This window comes from Eublepharis macularius, chromosome 17 (assembly GCF_028583425.1).
Source record: "Eublepharis macularius isolate TG4126 chromosome 17, MPM_Emac_v1.0, whole genome shotgun sequence".
NCBI lineage: Eukaryota > Metazoa > Chordata > Lepidosauria > Squamata > Eublepharidae > Eublepharis > Eublepharis macularius.
This window is the reverse complement of record NC_072806.1, coordinates 18070885-18092719: the sequence shown is the minus strand read 5'-3', so window position 1 is coordinate 18092719 and position 21835 is coordinate 18070885. Positions and strand designations below refer to the sequence as shown.

At 45.7% G+C, this 21835-nt stretch overlaps 1 protein-coding gene across 1 annotated transcript in view; it reads left to right on the top strand.

Moving 5' to 3' along the window:
- The window catches only part of LRRC75A (leucine rich repeat containing 75A), a 63922-nt gene extending 51993 nt beyond the window's left edge, over window positions 1-11929 (top strand). The window contains exon 4 of the mRNA XM_055001061.1: window positions 10003-11929. Coding sequence (XP_054857036.1) covers window positions 10003-10621 — 619 coding nt within the window. The 3' untranslated portion in view covers window positions 10622-11929. The remainder of the gene's footprint in view (window positions 1-10002) is intronic.
- Window positions 11930-21835: the final 9906 nt, after the last annotated feature.

The window sequence follows — 21835 nt, the reverse complement described above, 5'->3', positions numbered from 1 at the left end:
TCAGGCATCTTGCCGTCCTTTTGTCTTTGGCAACAATATTTTCTGCTAATTCAATAAATGACAAAGGAGTGTAGCAACGCTTCAGCCATCTTTGAACCAGCAAAGCTAGGGGAATCAGTGGAAGGTCAGAATTTTTTTTCAAGCCGAAGGAGGAAATGGCCACTGCTTGTCACCCTATTAGCATGTAATTATAGTTACTAGGATGTGTCAGCAAGAAGCCCTTTCAGAACAGAAGAGATGCAAGGAACTCTCTGAAGCATAAATTAAAAGGTTTCACTGTGTGCTGTCCTGTTTTTAATTACCAGTCCCGTTTTTAATTAGCAGCTTCTGGTGTGTGTGTTTCCTGAATCCTAACAGGCTTGATTCAATTATTTCCTTTTAAAGATGTAGTTAGTAGCTGTAGGCCTGGAGGGCTCTTTCTGGACCAGCCCCAGTCCCAAAACAAAGGTACCTGTCAGCAATCCAGGCAATTTGTAGATATAGGCCGTTTTCACACGCGCCCTGGGAGATCGCGCAAGCTCACAGCATGAAGTGTCTTTCTAGCACGATCTCCTGGCACGATCCCCTTTAATGGCCCGATGACATCAGAAAAAGCGCCATTAAATGGGATCGTGCCAGGAAGACGCTTTTATGCCGTGAGTTTCGCGCGATCTTCCGGGCACGTGGCTGTGTGAAAATGGCCGTAGTGTGTGACTCCTTGCAAACAATATATGTTGGTGAGGGCCAGTGTTTGTAGTGGCCATAATGCTGAATAAGGACCCGAAAGCTGTGGGTTCAAATCCCCACTTGTCCATGAAGCCTGCTGGCTGACCTTGGGCAGTCGCATTCTTTGAGGGCCTAACAGAACATTATGTTTTCCTTGTGTCTTCCCTAGATCTGCCACAAGGACATTGTATCAGGCACGCCTTGCAAGTTCTGTGCTGGTCAATTCCTAGGTGTGTGGGGGATTGGGGCTGCAGCGGGCAGGAAGAGTGGCTTTCAGACTTTGCCCCTGCATCTTTTTTTGTGATCTGAAATGGCCCCAAGGAATTGTTTTTTGGCCCCATTGGAGGAACCTGCATGTACTGATAGCTATACATACATTTCTGCAACTGGGTAAATGGCTGCTTCCTGCAGTCTGTTGGGTTGCAAAATGCCCCAGGAGGGAGAGGCTAAGGTGGCCCTCTTCTGATCTGAATCGGGCCTTGTGTGCCCAGGAATTGAATTCCTAGCACAAAATTTACAAGGCATATCTATTTAAAAAAAGGAATCCTAGGGACAAACTGGGAGAGAGTATAAGAATAATGTAGTTAATCTGTGGCCAGACTTACTACACAGGGTTGTTGTGAGGAGAAAATAATAGATGTTGCCCTGAAATGCATGGAAGAAGGGTGTCGATAATGTAAAAGATACAGATGGAGAATACATTTGAAAGTTACAGCTATGAACCTCCTTGTCCCACAGGTCAGTTTCTTATGGAGGTCAAAAGTTGTTTGTATTGTTTTAATGGTTTTTTTAGATATTTATGTTGTTTTAATTGTATAATATATGTTGCCAGCCACCCTGAGCCTGTTTGTAGGGAGGGCGGGGTATAAATTTTAAAAAATAAATTAATTAAAACTGGAAAAGACTCCTTACTTCCTGAGCAGCAATGCTACCACCAGCCTCTTTGACTAAATCTCACCTTGAGACGAAGAGGCAACTCAGGTTCAAGGTGTTGGTTCTTACCTTTAAAGCCCTGAGCGGGTTGGGACCGGCATATCTTCAGGACAGCCTCTCCCTGTATGTTCCCCGGAGACCGCTTTGATTAGCGGATAAATGTTTACTGGTGGTCCCCAGCCCTAAGGAAGCCCACCTCGCTTCAACCAGGGGCAGGGCCTTTTCAGTCCTGGCCCCAGCCTGGTGGAATGCTCTGTCAGTGGAGACCTGGGCCCAGCGGGACATATTATTGTTCTGCCGGGCCTGTAAGACTGAGCTGTTCCGCCAGGCGTTCGGTGGTTGAAGGGGGCAGTGCCATGTCGGCCTCCCACCTTGGGGGGGGGTTCTCCCCACCATTGCACTTTAATGTACTTGATTAATTTATTTTATTATTGCTTATTGTATGTTGATTTTAGAATTATTGTTTTCTTGTTGTTATTGATTTTAACTGTTGTTCACCGCCCAGAGCCCCTGAGGATGGGCAGTTTATAAACTGAAATAATAAATAAATAAAATAAACTCTCAAGTCCTGCCAGGCATTAAAGAAAATATAAGCGAGTCAGCCGTGCAAGACAGGACACTTTGCAGACTGAATAATTACTTTGGTAATGATGGCAAATTGGCCAAAGTGCCGATTTTAGATTGAAGGACCGAAATACAAATAACTCCACAAGAATATGATTGGTAATGTTGGAAATGCAAGAAAATAACAATTATAGAAGTGTGGCAAAACAGAAGAAGAAAAGAATAACAAGGCAATTAACTATCCTAACAATACTGTAAAGGCTTTCAGTCCTAAACCTTTCAGCTAGAGCACAAGTCAAAGCTTCATAGTCTGCACTGACACAAAAATGGTGTCTGGCTACAGGCATCCACCAGCAACCGTCTCCAGCAAGGAGGAAGGAGTGACCTCCAAGAAAGGTGTGGCTAGAAACAGGGTTCAAGCTTTAAGACCACCTGCCCACAGTGTGGCCTAACCAGCATGACCAGTCACCGAGTGGTTCACCTTGTGATGACATGCCCCTGTAGTCGGCACATTCGCACAAGCCGGGGGAGCAAATCACAACACACCCAGAGTGCTGCCAAGTGTGAAACTCCCTTCTGAGCTTTCTCCTTGAAGCTCCGTGATGTGTGAGTTCCGTCTCCCTCTTATCTAGGTGGGAACTTGCAGTGTCATCCTGATTGCGCTTTCCCAGAGGAAAAGGCTGTCTTTGCTTCGAACTAGGCCGAAAAACCTGAGCCAATGTTTTGAACAGGCCAAGAAGCAGACTAGCCACAGTCTATTTCTTGGCAACTGCTTTTTAAGATGGGGGCAGTATGGGGGGCCGTATGAGTTACAGGGGGGCAGTATGGGGGCTTTCCATCTCAGGGAACTATAAAGTTGGCAAAGGCTCAGAAAGGGCAATTGGGGCACCTCCCTGTGAGGAAAAGCCAAATCATTTGAGGGCTTGAAACGAGATGACGGGGACATGGAAGAGGTTTAAAAATTACACCTAATGTGGAGAGCTTTTTCCTCCCACTGCTGTAGCTTGGTAGAGAATAGTAAAGAGTCCAGTAGCACCTTTAAGACTAACCAACTTTATCATAGCATAAGCTTTCGAGACCCACAGCTCTCTTCGTCAGATGCATCTGATGAAGAGAGCTGTGGTTCTCGAAAGCTTATGCTACAATAAAGGTGGTTAGTCTTAAAGGTGCTACTGGACTCTTTAGTCTTTTGCGACTACAGACTAACGTGGCTAACTCCTCTTGGTAGAAAATGTTTATTTGAAAGTACCCAATGTAATTGGCCAGCAGTAGATTCCGGATAGACAAAAGGGGAGGATTTCACTTGCTTTGTAAGAATTGTATACAGCATGCAGATTAAGCTCTTCTTTCTTGGAGGTGTTTAAGAAAAAGCTAGATGGCTGCCTGACAGCAGTGTGGATTCTGTAATTCAATATGAACATATGCGGATCGAGAGAGGGAGGGCATGAAGGGAGGAGCCAGTGTTATGCTCTCCTGGCCCTTTCTTACATGCCCAGGGTAATGCTGATCTCCACTTTGAGGTCAAGAAGGAATTTTTCTCCAGGCCAGATTGGCTGGGTATCCTGAAGGTTTTTTGCCTTCTTCTGGGCAAAGAGTGGGGGTCACTGTGGAAGGTGAAGGAGGGGGGGGAGATAGCTGTGAATTTCCTGCATTGTGTATTGGGTTGGACTAGATGACCCTTGGGGGTGCCTTCCAATGCTATGTTTTTATGTAGGGCAGTCTACACTAAACCTGTCTGGGGGGTGGGGGCGGGGAAAGAAACTGAAAAAGGCATGTTGTTGTAGGTATCAGTCTGTCAGTGGGTTAGCCATGGAACCTCCCATGTTCATAGGCAGTATATCTGAATTCCATTTGTTACGAAACAAACTATTGAAGGATTATTGCCCTGTTTGTGGGATTTCCATGTCTGCTATGAGGAACAGAAGGTGGCTATGATTCCACAAGCTCTTTTCATATCCTTAAGTGAGCCTATGTATTTTTTGATATAAATGGAACTTGCTATAAAGTATCAGGGCTTACTTTTGAGTAAACATTGGCTTGAAATTAAAAATATAAAAGACTGTGAATGATCTTTCTCGGGCTCTATGGGGTTGCAATTCAAACCCTCCTGTTTTGGACACTCTTGGTGATCTCAAAGGTTGGATTTTCACCCCCATGCTTAAAAAAAAAGCACACCTCTTTCAACGCAGATAATATAATGGAGCAAAAGAAATGACATCCTGCAAATGTTGCGATAATTTTCCTTAGTTCACAGAAGCAACTCATGAAGAATTAAAGACTTAACAAATACGCACCGTGCTCGTTAGCAATGATTAGCAAATAATCTTCTCATTCTGACTACAAAATGAAAGCAACTTTTTTTCCTTCCCCCAGAGCCTAGCGATGTGCTCATTGCTCCCAGAGATGCACTGAAGAAATCCATTTGTTCCCGCTATGAGCAAACATAAACTGCTGTTCATTTCTTTGCCTCAGCTGCTGTGATAGCTGTTCCCAAGAGGGGAGGATAGCGAGGCCCTTTCTGTGTAAGAGCTGGAATGGGGGTGCCTCTCGGAACCGTGATATTCTCATGGTTGATCGCCTTTACTGCAGCAGCTTTGGATGGGTATGGTGTGTGAGCCTTGCGCTAGGGCAGTGGTGCCTGTCAGATATGGTATGGCTCTGTCCGGTTTGTGTGGAAGAAGCACATCCTAGTGCATTCGTGGAGCTGGACTCACTCTCGTAGTGTGACTTCCCCTTTCCAGTTTGTTTGTGTTGAAGTTTCTCTGGGGTGCTGGACATGTAAAAGGTAAAGGCAAGCGCCAAGTCATTACTGACCCATGGGGGGACATTGCATCACGACGTTTTCTTGGCAGACTATTTGTTGGTTTTCCATTGCCTTCTCCAGTCATCTACACTTTACCACCCCACCCCACCCCCGGAAACTGGGGACTCATTTTACCGACCTCAGAAGGATGGAAGGCTGAGTCAACCTTGAGCCGGCTATCTGAACCCGGCTTCCGCTAGGATCGAACTCAGGTCGTGAGCAGAGCTTGGGCTGCAGTACTGCCGCTTACTGCTCTGCTCCACGGGACGTAAATAAACTAAAATGCAGTGTAGAAGTGGGGGGAGAAATGGAGATAAGCAGGGCTTTTTTTCAGCAGGAACGCAGTGGAACGGAGTTCTGGCAGCGCTTGAAAATGGTCACATGGCCGGTGGCCCCACCCCCTGATCTCCAGCTGGAGCGGCGTGGAGGGCAATCTAAACTCCACTCTGTCTGGAAATCAGGGCGGGGCCACCGGCCATGTGACCATTTTCGCCAAGGGCAATTTAAACTTTAAAAAACTCCCCCCTTGTTCCAGCTGACCCAAAGTGACGTTGTTGTGCGGTCTTGAGTTCCACGACTGAGTTCCACCACCTCTTTTCCCAGAAAAAAAGCCCTGGAGATAAGCAAGCCCTTTTAAGTGCTGGGGTATATAGAATTCCGGAAATGGAGGTGTCCGGCTGATTCCAAGTATCTTTCAGTTTGGTGAATACCTTAATTCTTGTCACTCCTGATGCAATCAAGTAGAATTAGTAGAATTAAGGCCTCCATGCCAGCCTCTGAGGGTAGGCATGGCTGGGCTTTGCAGCTCATGTGTTTTTCTAAATTGCTCGTTCCTCACGTCTTCCTAGCTCTGCATTAACGTGTGCCTGTTATTTTAATATGCCTTTAGATGTCACGGACTCTCCATCCTTCTCAAAGCCGAGGCTTCCATCTGACAGCTTCCTGCTGCATGGAAGGAAAGATTAAAACTGAGAAATGCAATGTGTGTTGCTGGGGTGTGTGGGAGCTGCGAAAAGCCAGCTTGCCAGGCGGGGGTGAGAGTGGTCCCCTCTGTCGTTTTCGGGTGACGAAGTTGAGTGTTGCCGTCTGTGCCTCACAAGATGAGGAACAACATCTTTCCTTTCCCTCCCTCTGCCCCGAGTGAGCTATAGCCCTTCTAATCGCTGCTCAGATTAATCTGAGGCTTACTTTCTGCACGACTGCAGGAGTCGCAATTAGGAATGTTTTGAAGCTTCTCTCAACGGGAAAACCCGGCCAGTCTTGAGGGATGCAGGCAATCGAATTGGACGCTGCGTGCCTTGGAATTTGTTGATTTCCAGCAAGGCATCCTTTTTCTTTTTTTAAATGGAGGTTTCCGTCCTGCCTTCTCCTATTCCTTTTTCTCTCTCCAGGTCTAATGGAAGCACCAGGAGATTTTTCTGAAGTGCTTAATGATGCGCACTCGTTACTTAGTTATGTGGCTAACTAGCACTGAGGCAATGGGGTGCTCGGCCTAGAAAGAAAGAAAGCCATAGAAATCCTCAGCGTGGCTTTCTCCAAGGACATCTTTTCCCAGCCCGACATCTTTCTACCCAAAGTCTGGGAGTGTGTTTATGGTATCACAGGTGTTTGCAGAGCAGAGGAGGAGCATTTCTTCTGGATCTAAGAACTTGAGGAGGGGGAACAGAGAGACAAACGCCTGATGCTACTTGTGCTCCAGGTGCATTCTTATCACTCTCTCTGACACTCCAGGGATTAAAAATGCCAAGATAGGAAAATGTCTGGGAGCCTGATCTTATTTATTTAAAATGCTTATGCTTAAGCAGAGCCTTCCCAAGAATCTTTCTGTGTGCAAGGTGGAGATAAGGGAGTTGGGAATATTGTGTAGATCTTTCCAAATGGCATAGCCTAGCAGTTAACCGTTCAGTTCGAGACAACTCCCGAGTGCATATTTCAAGCCGACTGGCCATCGCTTGGAAAGTGCAAAGCTGAGAAAATGCTGTTTTCTTGCATCAGCTTAGGTTAGCATCCGCACGGGCAAGTGGTGGAAAAGGTCTATAGAAATTAGGAGTTTATGAAAGGGCAACTAGACTGGGGACTTCACATTTTCTAGCTTACCCTGAACATACAACATAGACATACAACAATTCAACAATCATGTTTAGAACGTTTTCACCCACCCTTCTTTTAAGAAGCTCAAGACGGTTGGTATACAAGGGTCTCCCTCCATTTTATCCTCAAAGCAACCCTGTGAGGTAGATGAGGTTGCGAGAGAGTAAGTGATCCAAGGCTATTCTCATAGCTCCAGAGGAGTTAGCCATGTTACTGTGGTTCTCGAAAGCTTATGCTACAGTAAAGTTGGTTAGTTTTAAAGGTGCTACTGGACTCTTTTCTATTTTACCTTTAAGACTAACCAACTTTATTGTAGCATAAGCTTTCAAGAACCACAGCTCTCTTCCATCTGACAGAGAGAGCTGTAGTTCTCAAAAGCTTATGCTACAATAAAGTTTGTAGGTCTTAAAGGTGCTACTGGACTCTTTTACTATTTTGCAATGCCATCCTGGTTGTTTCATTACAAGAGGAGGTTTGAACCTGGATTTCTTTGGTCCTAGTCCAGCACTCTCACAGCTACACCACACTGGCTTTATTGAAGCTATGTTCTATAGCAATCCATGAATATGCTGGCATTAATCGTACCTTCTTGCAGCTTGTCTCTCCAAATATGGAGAAGTTGTGTCTTTTCTCGCCTTGTGCATCCTTCCATCCCTTTCCGAGTCAAATTATCCCCTGCCCCTCTTGAGGAAGGAACTCCTGAGAATATCAAGAAGCTGCTAGAAAGAAGGAACAAGAACTGAGAGACCAACCAACTTTATTGTAGCATAAGCTTTCAAGAGCCGCAGCTCTCTTCGTCAGATGCATCTTACGAAGAGAGCTGTGGCTCTCGAAAGCTTATGCCACAATAAAATTGCTTAGTCTTAAAGGTGCTCCTGGACTCTTAGCTATTTTGCTACTGCAGACTAACACGGCTAACTCCTCTGGAACCAAGAACTGAGAGTTGGTCTCTGCTTTCCATTCTTAATGTTAGACTAGCTGGCAGGCACAGGAAAAGTCTCTCTCCCCCAGTCTCCTTTTGACTTGCTTTGACCCCACTCACATAAGGGACATAATAGAGTGCTGTCTTAGTGCTGTTTGGAGGTAGCTTATTTTACTCACTGCTTGCTGCCCGGCTGGCCATGTGAGCCAAATGAAAGAAAGGCCTATGACGTTAGAGGGTCATTTTTGGCCAGCCCTCCAGGCAGATGTGTTGCTGAAGGGTGTGACTCACGGCAGACAAATGGTTGGCGCAGGCATGAGGGTCTGTTGGAAGAACGCTGTCCCTGCCTGATCTCTGCAAATAAGCCAGCCAGGAGTGATAAATGGGAGGAGGAAAAGATTCATTTTGCTTCTCTCTTGTAACACTGTTAGACGGCCACTTGAGACCTAGGGCTTTAGAAAGAATTGATTCCCCCCTTGCTGCTGACTTCAGGTTTTGCATCCTTAAACTGCCGTTTGAAAAATTACCCTGCATTTCCTAGTTAGACCAAGATGGCTTATGAAAAAGGTTGCAGAACCCTTACCATTACATTCCAAAACCACCGTAACTAAAGTATATAGCCATCAAACCAACCAACGGCTTCAAATGGACTAGGAGCTGGGAGACCGAGGTTCGAATCCTCCCCCCCCCCCACTGCCATGGAAGCTCAGTGGGTGACCTTGGGCCAGTGACACACTCAGACTAACCTACCTTACAGGGATGTTGTGAGGATAAAATGGAGAAGAACAGGATAAGCCAATTTGGGTCCCCATTGGGAAGAAAGGAGGGGTATCGATGATGCAAATAGATAAGTTAAGCAAGGGCGGGGGGGACCGGAAACTAAATGTTCATAATACAGGTTACACTGCCCAATATCAAGGTGTGTCTCCATCAAAGAAGAGCCCACTGAAAAGATATTTCATAAACCTTACAGAAGGCTGGCAGCTTAAGGACTGCTTCTGAAAAACAAAAAGAAGCAGCAGCAAGAAAGGTCCAGAAACGGGCAGGATATTTGGGAACGGTGAGTGGGAACCGATAAAGAGTGTGCAGTTGGTGCCCGGATTCATATAAACCCAACTGATGAGTGCAGCGGTGACTCTCCTTTCAACGGGGAATTAAAAGAAATTATTTCCCAAGCTGGAAAGAGCTGCTCAGAACTGAAAACCAGCCAGAAATATCGGGAAGGATTTACAGGGCTAAGTATTAAAAAACCTCCTTTCTTCCTGCGCGCTGTTGCCTTTACTACCAAACATTTGAGAGACAGCTAGCGCTTTGTAGCGGTTATAGAGTTTCAGACTAGGACTGGGGGGAGAGACTGTTGAAATTCCCGCTTGGCTGTGACTTTCTCTGGGCGAGCTGGGGCCAGGAACTCTTTCTCTGTCTAACTCGTGAAGATAAAATAAGAGTACGGGAGAAGTGTGTGTGCTCCACTTTGAGCTTCTTTGGAGGAAAGAGCAGGATAAAAATGTAACAGAATGAAAGACAGAGAGGGGCCGATTCCACACGGCTTATCTGAAGCTGGGACGTTGAGCTACGTTGCGGATCATGCTGGGAAAAATGCGAAATACCGCGTTTTCTCACACGAGGTTTGCGCAACATCGCATGAAACTCGCGTGAGAAAACGCGATATTTCGCATTTTTCCCGGCATGATCTGCAACATAGCGCAATGTCCCGGCTTCAGGTAAGCCGTGTGGAATCGGCCAGGGATAGTCCTGTTGCAATCCCTTTATTTAATTTACTTGAACTATTGTTTACTGTTCTCACTGTCTGTTTTCTGGATCTTGCTTGTGGGATGTAAAGCCAGCTGCTTTGAGACGAATATCTGAAACCAGGTCTTGTCCTAACACTGGAGAGTCTCTCCTTTGGACAGACAGAGGAGAGCTACTGGGGAGACTGCAGATATTTTCACTGAGGCCTTCCTCCCTCTCTCTCATTTTCTTGCAGCTTGAAAGCAATCCTGGTGGGGAATCCACGGGACAACACGGTGGACCTGTCTGGTATCCCTCTGACTTTGAAGGAATTGGACCGGATCATCTCCTACTTGCAGCATAGTGCAGAGCACATTGAGAACGTGGAACTCTGCTTCACCGAGTTGACAGACGAGATGTTTCTCCAGCTCCTGCCGGTACTCAGTGGCCTCCCTCACCTCATGACTCTGTCCCTCAATGGCAACCGGCTCACAAAGGCCGTCCTCCGGGACCTGACAGAAGCCCTGAAAGACCCCAAAAACTTCCCCAGCATGACTTGGATTGACCTGGGAAATAACGTGGACATTTTCTCTTTGCCACAACCTTTCCTAGTCAGCCTTAAGAAACGGTGCCCCAAGCAAGGCAACCTGCCGACAATTCTTGAGTTCGGCGAGGGCCAGGTAAGTGACTTGGAAAGCCAAGAGGCCCTGGTGGAGAACCAAGATTATCCATGCTCAGAGGATGAGGACAGAAACGATGGTGCAGACAATGCGAGGCCCAGACAGGTACGGACATGTGAGGTGATTGAGGTTAGGCTGCTGCCGAGCGAGTCCCCTGCTCAAGAGGAGACCGGTCCTGTAACAGTACAGACATGAAGTGCCATCGCCTCTCGTTGGACCAAGATTGCTCCAAATAGATACCTCAACTGCGAAATGTTCTTAGCCAGACTTGTCTATGCTTAAAAGGCTACAGTTGTAATAATCCGTTTAATTGTAGAGGACCAAAAGTCAGGACCAAATTTGCATACCAAACCCTACTGGCACTCTTTGAATTGCAAGTGGGGAAGGCCACGCTTTTTGATTGGTTAACACCCAAAGTCTTGTCACCGAGGCAAATGCAATCAACGTCTCCATGACTGTTGCCTCACGGGTCCCAGAAAACTAGAGACGACAAATTGAAGAGATGCTTTTTAAATCCCTCTAGTTTCACTGGGAGAGTGAATCCGTGGGATTTAAAAAGGCTAACCTTCTGCAGGAGCATATCTCTTCTGTTCAAAGGGTAGCTCCCGCACGATCCTTGTAGATTTTGTGGGAATAAAGGCGAACAATCCAATAGCCATGGGTGGCAATTCCAGATGCCTGTTGCAATTCTTTTACATGCAACAGCAGCAGTCTTTCGTGCCATCTTGTGATAAACCCCTGGCCAGCTGCTGCTTTCTATTCTTTGGATTTCCCACCACTGTGACAAGAGAAGAGAGGCTGCGGAGGGGAGTGTATATCCTAAACTCAGCTCTGGGCTCTCAGTTCTCACTAGCCTTAGAGGTACCTCCTTCCTTCTGAGTGTGGAAGGGAGCTGCTGCCATCCGGGTCTCGTGGTATTTTGATCCCCCTGTGGAACAAACATTGGATTCTGTCGGAGGTCGTAGTAGGTCATCTGCCTGTATTGGTTCTCCGTGTGCGTTCAGTGTTGTAGTTTTTGTAACCGAAAGTGCTTTCTCCCCACCCTCCCTCCAAAATCTTTGAAAAGAGCTGCTTTTTCTAAAGGAAGCAAGACCACTGATTTCCCTCCCCCCCAAATAGGGTCAGGCATCTGTCTCACCAAGTGCCAGATGTAAGTGGGGGGAGCCTTTGTGGGCAGATCGTTCTTTCAATAGTAAAGGACCAAAGCGGTTTCCTGGCTCCTTCGGTTTTCGAAACCAACACCCATTGCAACATGCTGGAGCGCTTGCTGACTTATACAAGTCCCCACCCTCCCCCAGGCACAAACGCAACCCACATCTTCAATCTGCTGGTGTTGCCGTCTGTGGTGTCTGCGCGTCCTTTTCAAAGGGCCAACCAACCTGCCTTTGGTAGGAATTGGCTGCTCCAGATTCTGTCTTGATTTGCATGTAGCTGAAATTGTTCTCTTTTTTTTAAATATAAGCTTTATCAAACAGAAGTAACAATAAAACCTCTTATTTGAAATAAAAATGGTTTCGCTGCAATCCATTTGAAGAATGGTGTTGTGAGGAATAGAGGGGTAAACTTTGACTTGTTTGACCTATGACGCCTGTAAGGATAGTCATACTCTCACCTGGATAGCCCAGGTGAGCCTGATCTTGTCAGATCTCAGAAGCTAAGCAGGGTCGGCCTTAGTTACCAATTGAATGGGAGACCTCCAATAAATACCAGGGTCACTATGCAGAGGCAGGCAATGGCAAACCACCTCTGTTAGTCTCTTGCCATGAAAACCCCAGCAGGGGTCACCACAAGTCAGGTTTGACTTGATGGCACTCCCCACCACCACTAAGGGAGTTAGCAATAACTGGAGAGAAAAGGGAGGAGGATAAGTTTTGAGGGCTATGCTATGAGGCACCTGGCCAAGCAGCCAAATACTGGGGGGAAACCACCTGGAGGTTGCACCTTGAATACATAAAACAGCATGGGAGTCAGGGCAGTGTAGCGGCTAGAGAGCTCAACTACAGCCAGGGAGACTCAGATTAAATTCCCCACTGCCGTGGAAGCTTGCTGGGTGACCTTGAACCAGTTGTTCCCTTTCAGCCTAACCTACCTTGCAGGGTGGTTGTGAGGACAGAACAGAGGAGGTGAACAACCACGTATGGAAGGACAGGATGAAAACACACTAAACCAATGAGCATGCATGTCCCTTCCAAGTTGCTGGGTAGACTACTACAGCTTGAATCCCTAGGAAGGGCCCATGGCTCATTGACAGAGCATATGCTCTTACATAGAAGGCTCTGGTTCAAAGGATCTTGCGGGGAGGGGCTGTGGCTCAGTGGAAGAGCATCTGCTTGGTATGCAGAAGGTTCAATCCCCTGGCATCGCCGGTTAAAAGGCCAAGTCATAGGTAATGTGAAAGATCTCCACCTGAAACCCTTGAGGGGTTGCCAATCTGAGTGTACAGTACTGACTTTGATGGGCCAGTGATCTGATTCAGTAGACGTTCATCTTCATATGTTCATCTTGAGCAGCCAGATTCACAAGGACATCTCTCTGCCCAATCATACTAGAGAGCTGTTGCCGTTCAGAGCGCGCAAGACTGGATGAGATGGCTCGGGATGTTGGCTTCATATGTTCATTCTAGCCTTTTGAGATTTTGCCAGGCACTGCCCTTGTGTTTTTAGACTCTTCCTTATAGGGCTAGAATTCTGTCCAGAAAATGTGTGTATTCCTTGAATGCTGCTCCCAATACCAAATCCCACAATCACAGTTTTGCAGATTCCAACCGGAAAATAGCTCTAACGAGCTAGAGCAGCAACAAATCAAAGAATAGTGACACCACAGCTATCTTTTACAAACAGAGACCTTTTTCCGGAGGCACCTTACTGGCAGCAGCGAGGGAATTAATCTGCTGCTGGGGATGTATAAGCATAACTGATTTACATAGCTCTTCTCTCTTTCCATCCCTCTTTATCATCCCTTCCTTTCCCTCTGTTCTGGTCGTCTTCGTCTTCACTTTGTAGCCGTTCATACTCTAATGAAAAACCCACCCGCTTCCAGAAGTGGAACAGAAGCCGGGAGATTCTAGGCCCAACTGTGCTGCTGTTTGCCTGAGGAGCACCCAGTGTGAATTGCTCCCTCATCTGTTGATGGATCCTGAAGAGGAGTATGTGATGGCAACATCTGCCCTTCCTGCAGGTGGAGGAAGATTACAGGGGGAAGGGGATTTGGGCACCATCCCACCCCGTGGAAGGACTGTAGCACCCTACCACTGTGAACTAGCAGTGCCAGAGAGGAAGAGATATTGCTTAGCCAGCCCTAGCCCTGTATTCACTGCTTTGCCTGTTGCCTTTGTCCAAAGCCTCTTGCTGCACTGCCCTGTGGGTGGCCACTGGCTACCTAGGGCCAAAATAGGACACAGAACTCATGGGCTTTTAAAAAAAAATGGTGCAGATGGCTGATTACACAGGATGGGACTTGTCAAGAGAGGCAAAGTGAGAGGCCTAATTACAATGATGCAAAGCTGGATGTGGCCGGAGAGATCTACAATTAGGGCGCCCTGTGGTTTTTCAAAGGCTAATTGTTTGTGGGGGGGGGGGAGTTTAGTGGGCTCTGTGGTACTGGGGTGGGGGGGTATCCTTTGTCTCCCTGTACCAAAATTGCTCCCTTGGAGCTGTTCTTTGCCCTGCAGGGGAACCATCATGTTGGAACCAGACAATGGACGTTGAATCACTGTAGTGCATGGAAAATGTAAGCCTCTTGTTAGCTACATGAAGGGATACTGGTGAACAGTCGGAACTGACCTGCAGATAAGGTCCAGTGATCCAAGCTGAAATCCCAGCCGTGGGATCTCCAGAGGGCATAGGCTCGGAGGGCACAACGCACAGAAACTGAGCCATGCGCTGCCACCGGTCATTCTGCCTTCTTGGGCAGAATGCAATTACAATTTTGGCCTAGCATCCCTAAAAATTCTCCAGTCCTTTTAGTAGCCCAGTTTTTACCAGTGCATGCTCTGGAAATGTGGCAGTGAGTTCTACAGCACACTTGTACACAGCATGAAATAATGAGTTTTGTCTGCTTTAAATATGCCAAGGCCACTCCAATTGGGGGGCGGGGAGGGCATAGCGGGCTTGAATTGCCTACCTCTGTCTGTGCTGATGCAGGCCAGGGAGAGGCTCGTCTAGGTGGGCATCAGGAGTGCCACTGCCTTCTTCCCAATGCAATCCAGGAGAATCACTCCCAGGAAGGGTTTTGCTGGCTTTTCTGAACGGAACCTGTACTAGCACAGCACCCTGATGCCTTCAGCAGAACTAACTCCTGTTTACATTGGGAAGCTCTCTGTCTAATCCTGCATCCTTGGCACGCTGCTAATGCATATTTACGGGGGGAAGGAAAAGTCATGAAATACCTGCTGCCTTCCCAGTTCTAAAGCCTTTGAGGAAATGCCCAGCAATTTTTATAAACACAGGCTGGAAGCAGGCTGCTCATGATGGAATCGAGCCATGCGATCTGTACAGAGAATCAAGATGTGTAGGGAGGGTAATAGCGTATTCCACCTGAAATAGCTAAATAGCAGTCAGGTGTTCTCGTCTGGGGTGCAAGAACTGTATTTGGTAGCAGACAGAACAACAAAAGCCAGATCCTGATGTGATGTTAGAATGTACTTTAGCCTGCACATGGGCGAAATCAACAGCAGCCCGCACAGGGGCTTTCTCTGTGGTGGCCCCTACCCTATAGAATGGTCTGCCTGAGGAGGTCAGCAGAGGGCCCACTCTCCTGGCTTTCCGCAAACGATGCAAAACCAAATTATTCAAAAAGGCTTTTTACTCAGATAGGAGGGAAGTATTGTAGGGAGGGGGTTTCAAATGCTTCGCTAATGAGTTAGGGATCATAGACTTCACCACTATGTTGCCTTGCATATTATCTGTTGCTCAGATATGTACTCCTATACTACCTGTGCTTCATGTTATCTAATGTCAGTCCTAAAATTGATTTATGTTCTGTTTCAGCAATTCTTCAACTCTGTGTTGGATACTTGTTAATGCTGCGTCTTTGTAAAATCCTGTGACATTGTTATGGAAATGTCCTTGATACCGTATGGAAATGTCCTTGATACTGATTGTATTCATCTCACGCTATGTAATCCGTCTTGAGTCGCAGTGAGAAAGGCGGACTATAAATGAAATAAATAAATAAATATGACTGTATTGGAAAGGATGAAAAGAAGAAGTTAACTTCAGTTTAGGGCCTCAGATTATGAATGGGGCTTTCAATACATTTTTTTAATCAACATTTTTTGGTTGTGCTGTGGGGGCTCTTAAACTTTACCTAGTTAAGGGCTTCAGTGTGTCTTAATCCAGCTCTGCCCACCATGTGAGTCTGGACACTGTCGCAGAAGCAGAGACTGTGAAGACCTTGTATTTTTACAAAATAAAATGACCAAATTAGGTAATTGCACCTGAGTATCCTACTAGGGTCCCAGCATATTTTATTTATGTCATTTATAGTCCGCCTTTTCCAAGGTGGATTACACAGTGTGAGACCAGTACAGTCAGTTTCAAGGATATTTTCATAAACAATGCCATAGGGTAAATAAACACAAGTTTACAAAGACATCGCATTAGCAAGAATCCAATACAGAGTTGAAGAAATGCTGAACAGAGCGTAAGCAATTCTAGGGTGGACATTAGACCACATGAAGCACAGGTAGCTCATAGGAACACATATTTAAGACAACAGATAGTACGTAGGACAACATAGTGGTGAAGTCTATGGTCCTTAACTCATTAGTGAAGCATCAGAGAGCCCCTCCTTATAGTACAAAAGCCTTTTTGAATAATTCAATTTTGCATTGTTTGCGGAAAGCTAGGAGAGGGGGGGCTCTCCTGACTTCCTCAGGCAGGCCAGTCCACAGGGTAGGGGCCACCACAGAGAGAGCCCGTGTATGGGCTGCTGTTCATTTCACCCATGCGCAGGGTGGCATAGTGCATAGTAGATCTTTCGTGCAGTCTGAAGTCCCAAGCACCATAAATAGATTTAACAACCTGGAAATACTTATTTGTGGAGTAACTGGAGTAAGTGAACAAATCAAATTTCTTCATATCAGAATCAGATATTGTAACTTTCCTATCCTAGGAGGGAATTGTTTACATATTCTCCCCTGCTAAGAATTTTTTAGGAGCTGAAACAAGAATGGTGAAACAGTAGCTAATATGCAAGAAATTCTGTGGTTGCAGGACTTTACATAATTGAGTTGCCTCTTCAAGCAGTGTTCTAAGAGCTTGTGTCAAGATTATGGAGGCGATACATCTCCCAAATACTTGTAAGAGAACAAGGTGGTTGACCTTGACTGTGGAAAAAAATGCTTTAAAAGATCGATCAAACAAAGCAGCAATAACATGTTAACTCTGAGGAGGCAGTTAAGATCTTATCTAGGAAGAAAAAGGAGACGCACTGACTTAAAAACAAGAAATCCCTTTTTCAAAGGGATCTCTGGGTAAACAGCAAATATGCTGCTAGAACGTAAGTACCCGTGGCCTTTTGGGAAAGCAGTCAACAAAGGAGATTAAAGTAGCTTTCAAAGCGATGGAAAAACATTTTCTAGTTCTAAGAATGCTATAGATTATACAGGAATGTAACGTATTAATACACTTTGGACGTCATGTCCTTGGCTGCTGGTTTCAGCGGATGAAACTGAAGGACTAATAACTTCCCTTTTCATCAGCAAAGTAACCAACTGGTGAGGATAATCCATACGAATTCTTTTTAAAAAATTGTCCATGTGAGTCCAAGTTGTTGCCAACCTTTTTGATTGAGTTAACCTCCTTGGCCAAATTCCTTCTATTTGAATATTGCCATAATAGGCAGGCAACAACAATCTAGTCCATAAGCTTAACTGGAATAGGAGCTAAGCTCTGTGCAAAACATTTACTATGCAGATTACGGGCATGGGTGCAACTGGAGACAGAACTAAGCATCCATATTCTGGAGAGCTAGTGGTGGAAAATAAGTCTTCCTTTCTCTTTTTTAAACCAATTTTACAATTTTTAAAAAAAAAATCTTTAGTGTAAGAGAAGAGAAGCCACTTGCTAATACATACCATGCTCCATAGAGCATGGAACTCGTAAAGATAATGACTTAACCATCTGCCTCTTGTTATGCATGTATCTAATATTACACCCTATTAGGAATTTGATGGCTGCACCCATACTATGCCTTGGTCTTTAAAGAAGACATTGTGTCTGTGGTAAAATTCAACAGGTGCAGCTTTCCCAAACAATTGCCACACACGTGTGTGTATGTGTTAGCAAGTCACAACCAACTTACGGCGACCTCAGCAAGAAGCTTTCAAGGCAGGTGAGAAGCAGAGGAGGTTTGCCATTGCCTTCCTCTGCAGAGTCTTCCTTGGGGGTCTCCCATCCAAGTGCCAACCCTGCTTAGCTTCCAAGATCTGACGAGATGAGGCTATACCATACTGCCTTCCCTCCTGATGAATTTCTACAGGAAGCATCCCCTAACCCCATTACCCCTCTACTTTCTGTCCCAAGCCCCCCCTGAAAAATAGAAGAAAATATAAGAAAATGGTAGGAAATTTTAATTCTAGGAACAATTAGGAATGTACTACAGTTGCCTCCGAATACGCCACTTTACACTGTGCAGTCTTCCTGTATTCCCATGGAGAAATGAATAGAAAAGGTTTAGAGAGCAAAGGACAGGTCTGTTGACAGCACCCAAGTTCTTCTTTTGTTAATTAAAATTTGTCTCGCCTCCAAGTACAGAACTAGAGATCTTAGGCTGCACATAGTTACTAGGGAACAATATTTATTAATTGAACTTAGTATTAGAACGAAATATGCTCAGGATCACAATACCTCCTCACAAATCCAAGTTTTTCTCAGTACATCCTCTGTACAGGTCCTCTCAAAGATATTTTATTCTGTCTCTCCTCCTCTACCCCACCCCCAACTTGGCCGTAAGCAGCTCCTAATCCTTTGCAATCTTTGCACCCTCCCATACATAAAAAGACTTCTTTTGTCACCGGATACAGCCAAGCTTCCCTGGAAGAGGTCCACTCCAGATTTTCCTGCCAATCTCCCTCTTTTTCAAACATCCAAATCAGCCCTGGAAGAGGGAGAGAAAAGGGAGATGGAAAGAGCCAGGAAATGCTTGATTCCCCCTCTTCTTATATAAAAAGTGGTTTAACAGTTCCTGACAGCTGGATTTAAATCCTTGCTGAACCACTCACTGCACAACAGCTTTACCTACCTCACAGGGTTGTTGTTGGGATACACAGTGGGGGAGGGAGGCTGATCAATGTACAATACCATGAGCTACTTGCATAAAGACTGAGTTAAAAGCCTGATGGTTATTATTGCAGATGCAGACTAATGAACATTTTAATCCCACCCACCCTCACCATACATGGTTCTTCTTACCCCTCTCCTGAAGGTAGTGACTGGCTGCACGTAACTATTGGGGGGAGGTAGAGTTGCCAACCTCCAGATAGGGCCTGGAGTTCTTCCAGAATCACAACTGATCTCCAGGCTACAGAGATCAGTTCCCCTGGAGAACATAGCTGCTTTGGAGGCTAGCCACTACGGCATTAGACCCTGTCCTAGTCCATCCCCTCCCCAGGCTCCATTCCCAAAACATCCAGGAATTTCCCAACACAGAGTTAGCAATGCTGGCCCAGGGTGGGTGTTCCAAAGATAGCTGCTCTGCTACTACAACATGCAAAGGTTGAAATCCTGCCCCCAGTCGTATAGCATCACCTCATTGACATAGGGTGGATTTGGGGTTGGAATCTTATTTGGGTTCCAAAAGCTGCCTAGCTCATATTTCCCATTGAAACCAATGAGAGGCACAGACTCTTTTGCACTGAAGACCGCCCACACACCCCAGTCAGCCACCTTCAGTTTTGGTGCAATGGAAAATTATGGGGCAGTGGTGGTAACGGCTTGGTTACTGCAAAAATAAACGCAGGCTTATCATCCCTTTTATTGAGGCCAAGCCAAATGACACAAAACACTGTGCAAGCTTTTGAGTTCTATAGAACCCTTCATCAGGCAGATGTTACAAAATGTTTTAAAAGTAGAAGGGGAAAAGCAGGTTTTATAGATCTTAAGACACACCAGCCTTTGATGTCTGATGTTGGCAGGCTCACAGTTTGACTGCTGTAGGTGGCAGATTGTGGCACTTGCATTCTGGAAGAAACAAATAATGGAGCGTCATCTCATTTGAAAAAACACAGCCCAGCGAGGGCCAAATGTCACCCCAAACCCATGTGAGAATCACAGTTCTCTGCAGTTATTGAAACCTTTGAACAAGTCTCTGGCGTACCCTTCTGGCCTTACTGTGTTCTGGAGCCATCTGATTGCTCTCTTACACTTCCTGGTGTCCGTAAAGTGTAATTGCAGCACTATGGTGGCTTTTCCAGCATGATCAGTTGGTGCCAGGTGTAATTAAAGCCACTCTATTGCTCTCTCCTACTTGGTGAATTGTAATGGCCCTTACAGCAGGCTGCCTACGCCAGGGCAATCTATACATCTTTGGGGAGAGGCATTGAGATTTTAGGCAGTCCCTTGTTCCCACTTGCAATGACAGCCCTCAGAGAAGAGGGCTGTCCAACTGTTTCATCAGTTACCAGGTTCAGTTCAAGGTATTGGCTACTGTATCTGAAGTCCTTCATCGCCTTGGACCTTCCTATCTGCAGGACCATTTCTCCACCTATGTTCTGCCATGACAGCTTTACTCATCTGAACAGGGCCTTCTGCAGGTGCCAGCCTAAAAATGGGCAAGCTCAACAACTGCCCGTACACATACATTCTCTGTTGTGGCCCCCAGCTTATGGAATGGCCTGCCTGCTGAGGTCAGGAAGGCACCTACTGTCCTGGCATTCCACAAAGTATGCAAAACTGAATTATTCAGTAGGGCACTTTTACTCAGTTAATAAGGCTATATTATAACAGAATGGTTCAGAGTCTTGCTCTAATAAGGGAAAAGGAAGTGTGGACTATATACTATGTACTATCTGTTCCTTTATGTGTTATCCTATTGTGTAATTTCTGCTCTGTTTAACATGTTAATACCTATGCTTTGTTTCAGATTTCTGCTTGATTTCAGATTTCTGAAGTCCCCATCCTATTGCATTGCTTATTGGAAGTCCCATCTTGTTGACTGCATTGATTTACTCTGTAACCTGCTTTCAGTCTCAATGAGAAAGGCAGACTATAAATAATGTAAATTAAAAAATAATAATTTGCATTGTCTTGCTGCACAGAAAACCCAGACAGGTTATGCTATATTATTTATAAACAGGAGGCTTGCAGGCACCTTAAAGGCTAACAAAATTGTATTCTAATATAAACTTTTATGGACCAGAGCCCTCTTTTTTCAGATGCAGTGAGCATGGCCACCTTATAAACTGCATAATGAGAATCCGTTAAGTGAGTTGTAGTCCACAAAAGCATATGCTGGAATACAATTTTAAATCTTTAAAGCACCACAAGGTTCTTATTTATTTTTTCTGCAACAGAGTAAGTTGACAACAAATCTGGATATAGTATTTAAGCATGGACGATTTGAGTCCAGAAGCACCTTAAAAGACCAACAAGATTTTTCAAGGGTTACATCACTAGTCTACTGCAGTCCAACACCGTGATGGCAACTTGGCTACCTACCAAAAACTACTTAAGTATGGGAGCAAGATTCAGGTCCAATAGCACCTTAAAGACCAACTAAATCAGAGTACGAAGTTTTTCGAACAGACCAACCCAGCTACCCACCTGAAACTAAACACGGGTCACTTTTTAAAGTGCTGCAAAACTTGCTGGGGGTGACAGATTTTATTTCCATCCTGCCCGTTTTCCAAAGAGCTCTGGACATACCTTATGTGGCTCTCCCTTCTTGATTTTTAAGTGTACACCAACCCTGTAACGTATATTAAAAAGAGAGTTAAAAGCCTAAGGTCACTGTCACCCAGTCAGCTTCCTGGAAGGGTGGGGATATCAACCAGGGGTCTCAAAGTGCTTGTCCAACACTCTAGCCACTACACTGCCCTGCCTCTCAGTGGTAGTGAAATAATTTGGTCTGTTATGAACAGGGCCCCCTCAGAAAAGAAACCAGACTGCCTTGTGAAGTTCAGTATTTGGGCTATAACACTTGCAAGATGGTAGTGACCAGTTCGCTTCTATGCTACGGTTGCCAACTCCAGGTAGAAAGATTCCCGGAGATTTGGGGGGTGGAGCCTGGAAAGGCTGCGTTTGGGAAGGGGAGGAGCCCCATCGGGTATAATGCCACAGAATCCACCCTCAAAAGTAGCCGTTTTCTCCAGGGGAACGGAACTCTGTGGCCTGGAATTCAGGGAGATCTTCAGCTATCACCTGGAGGTTGGCAACGATACTGCCCGCAGCCCTCTTTCTCTCCCAGACT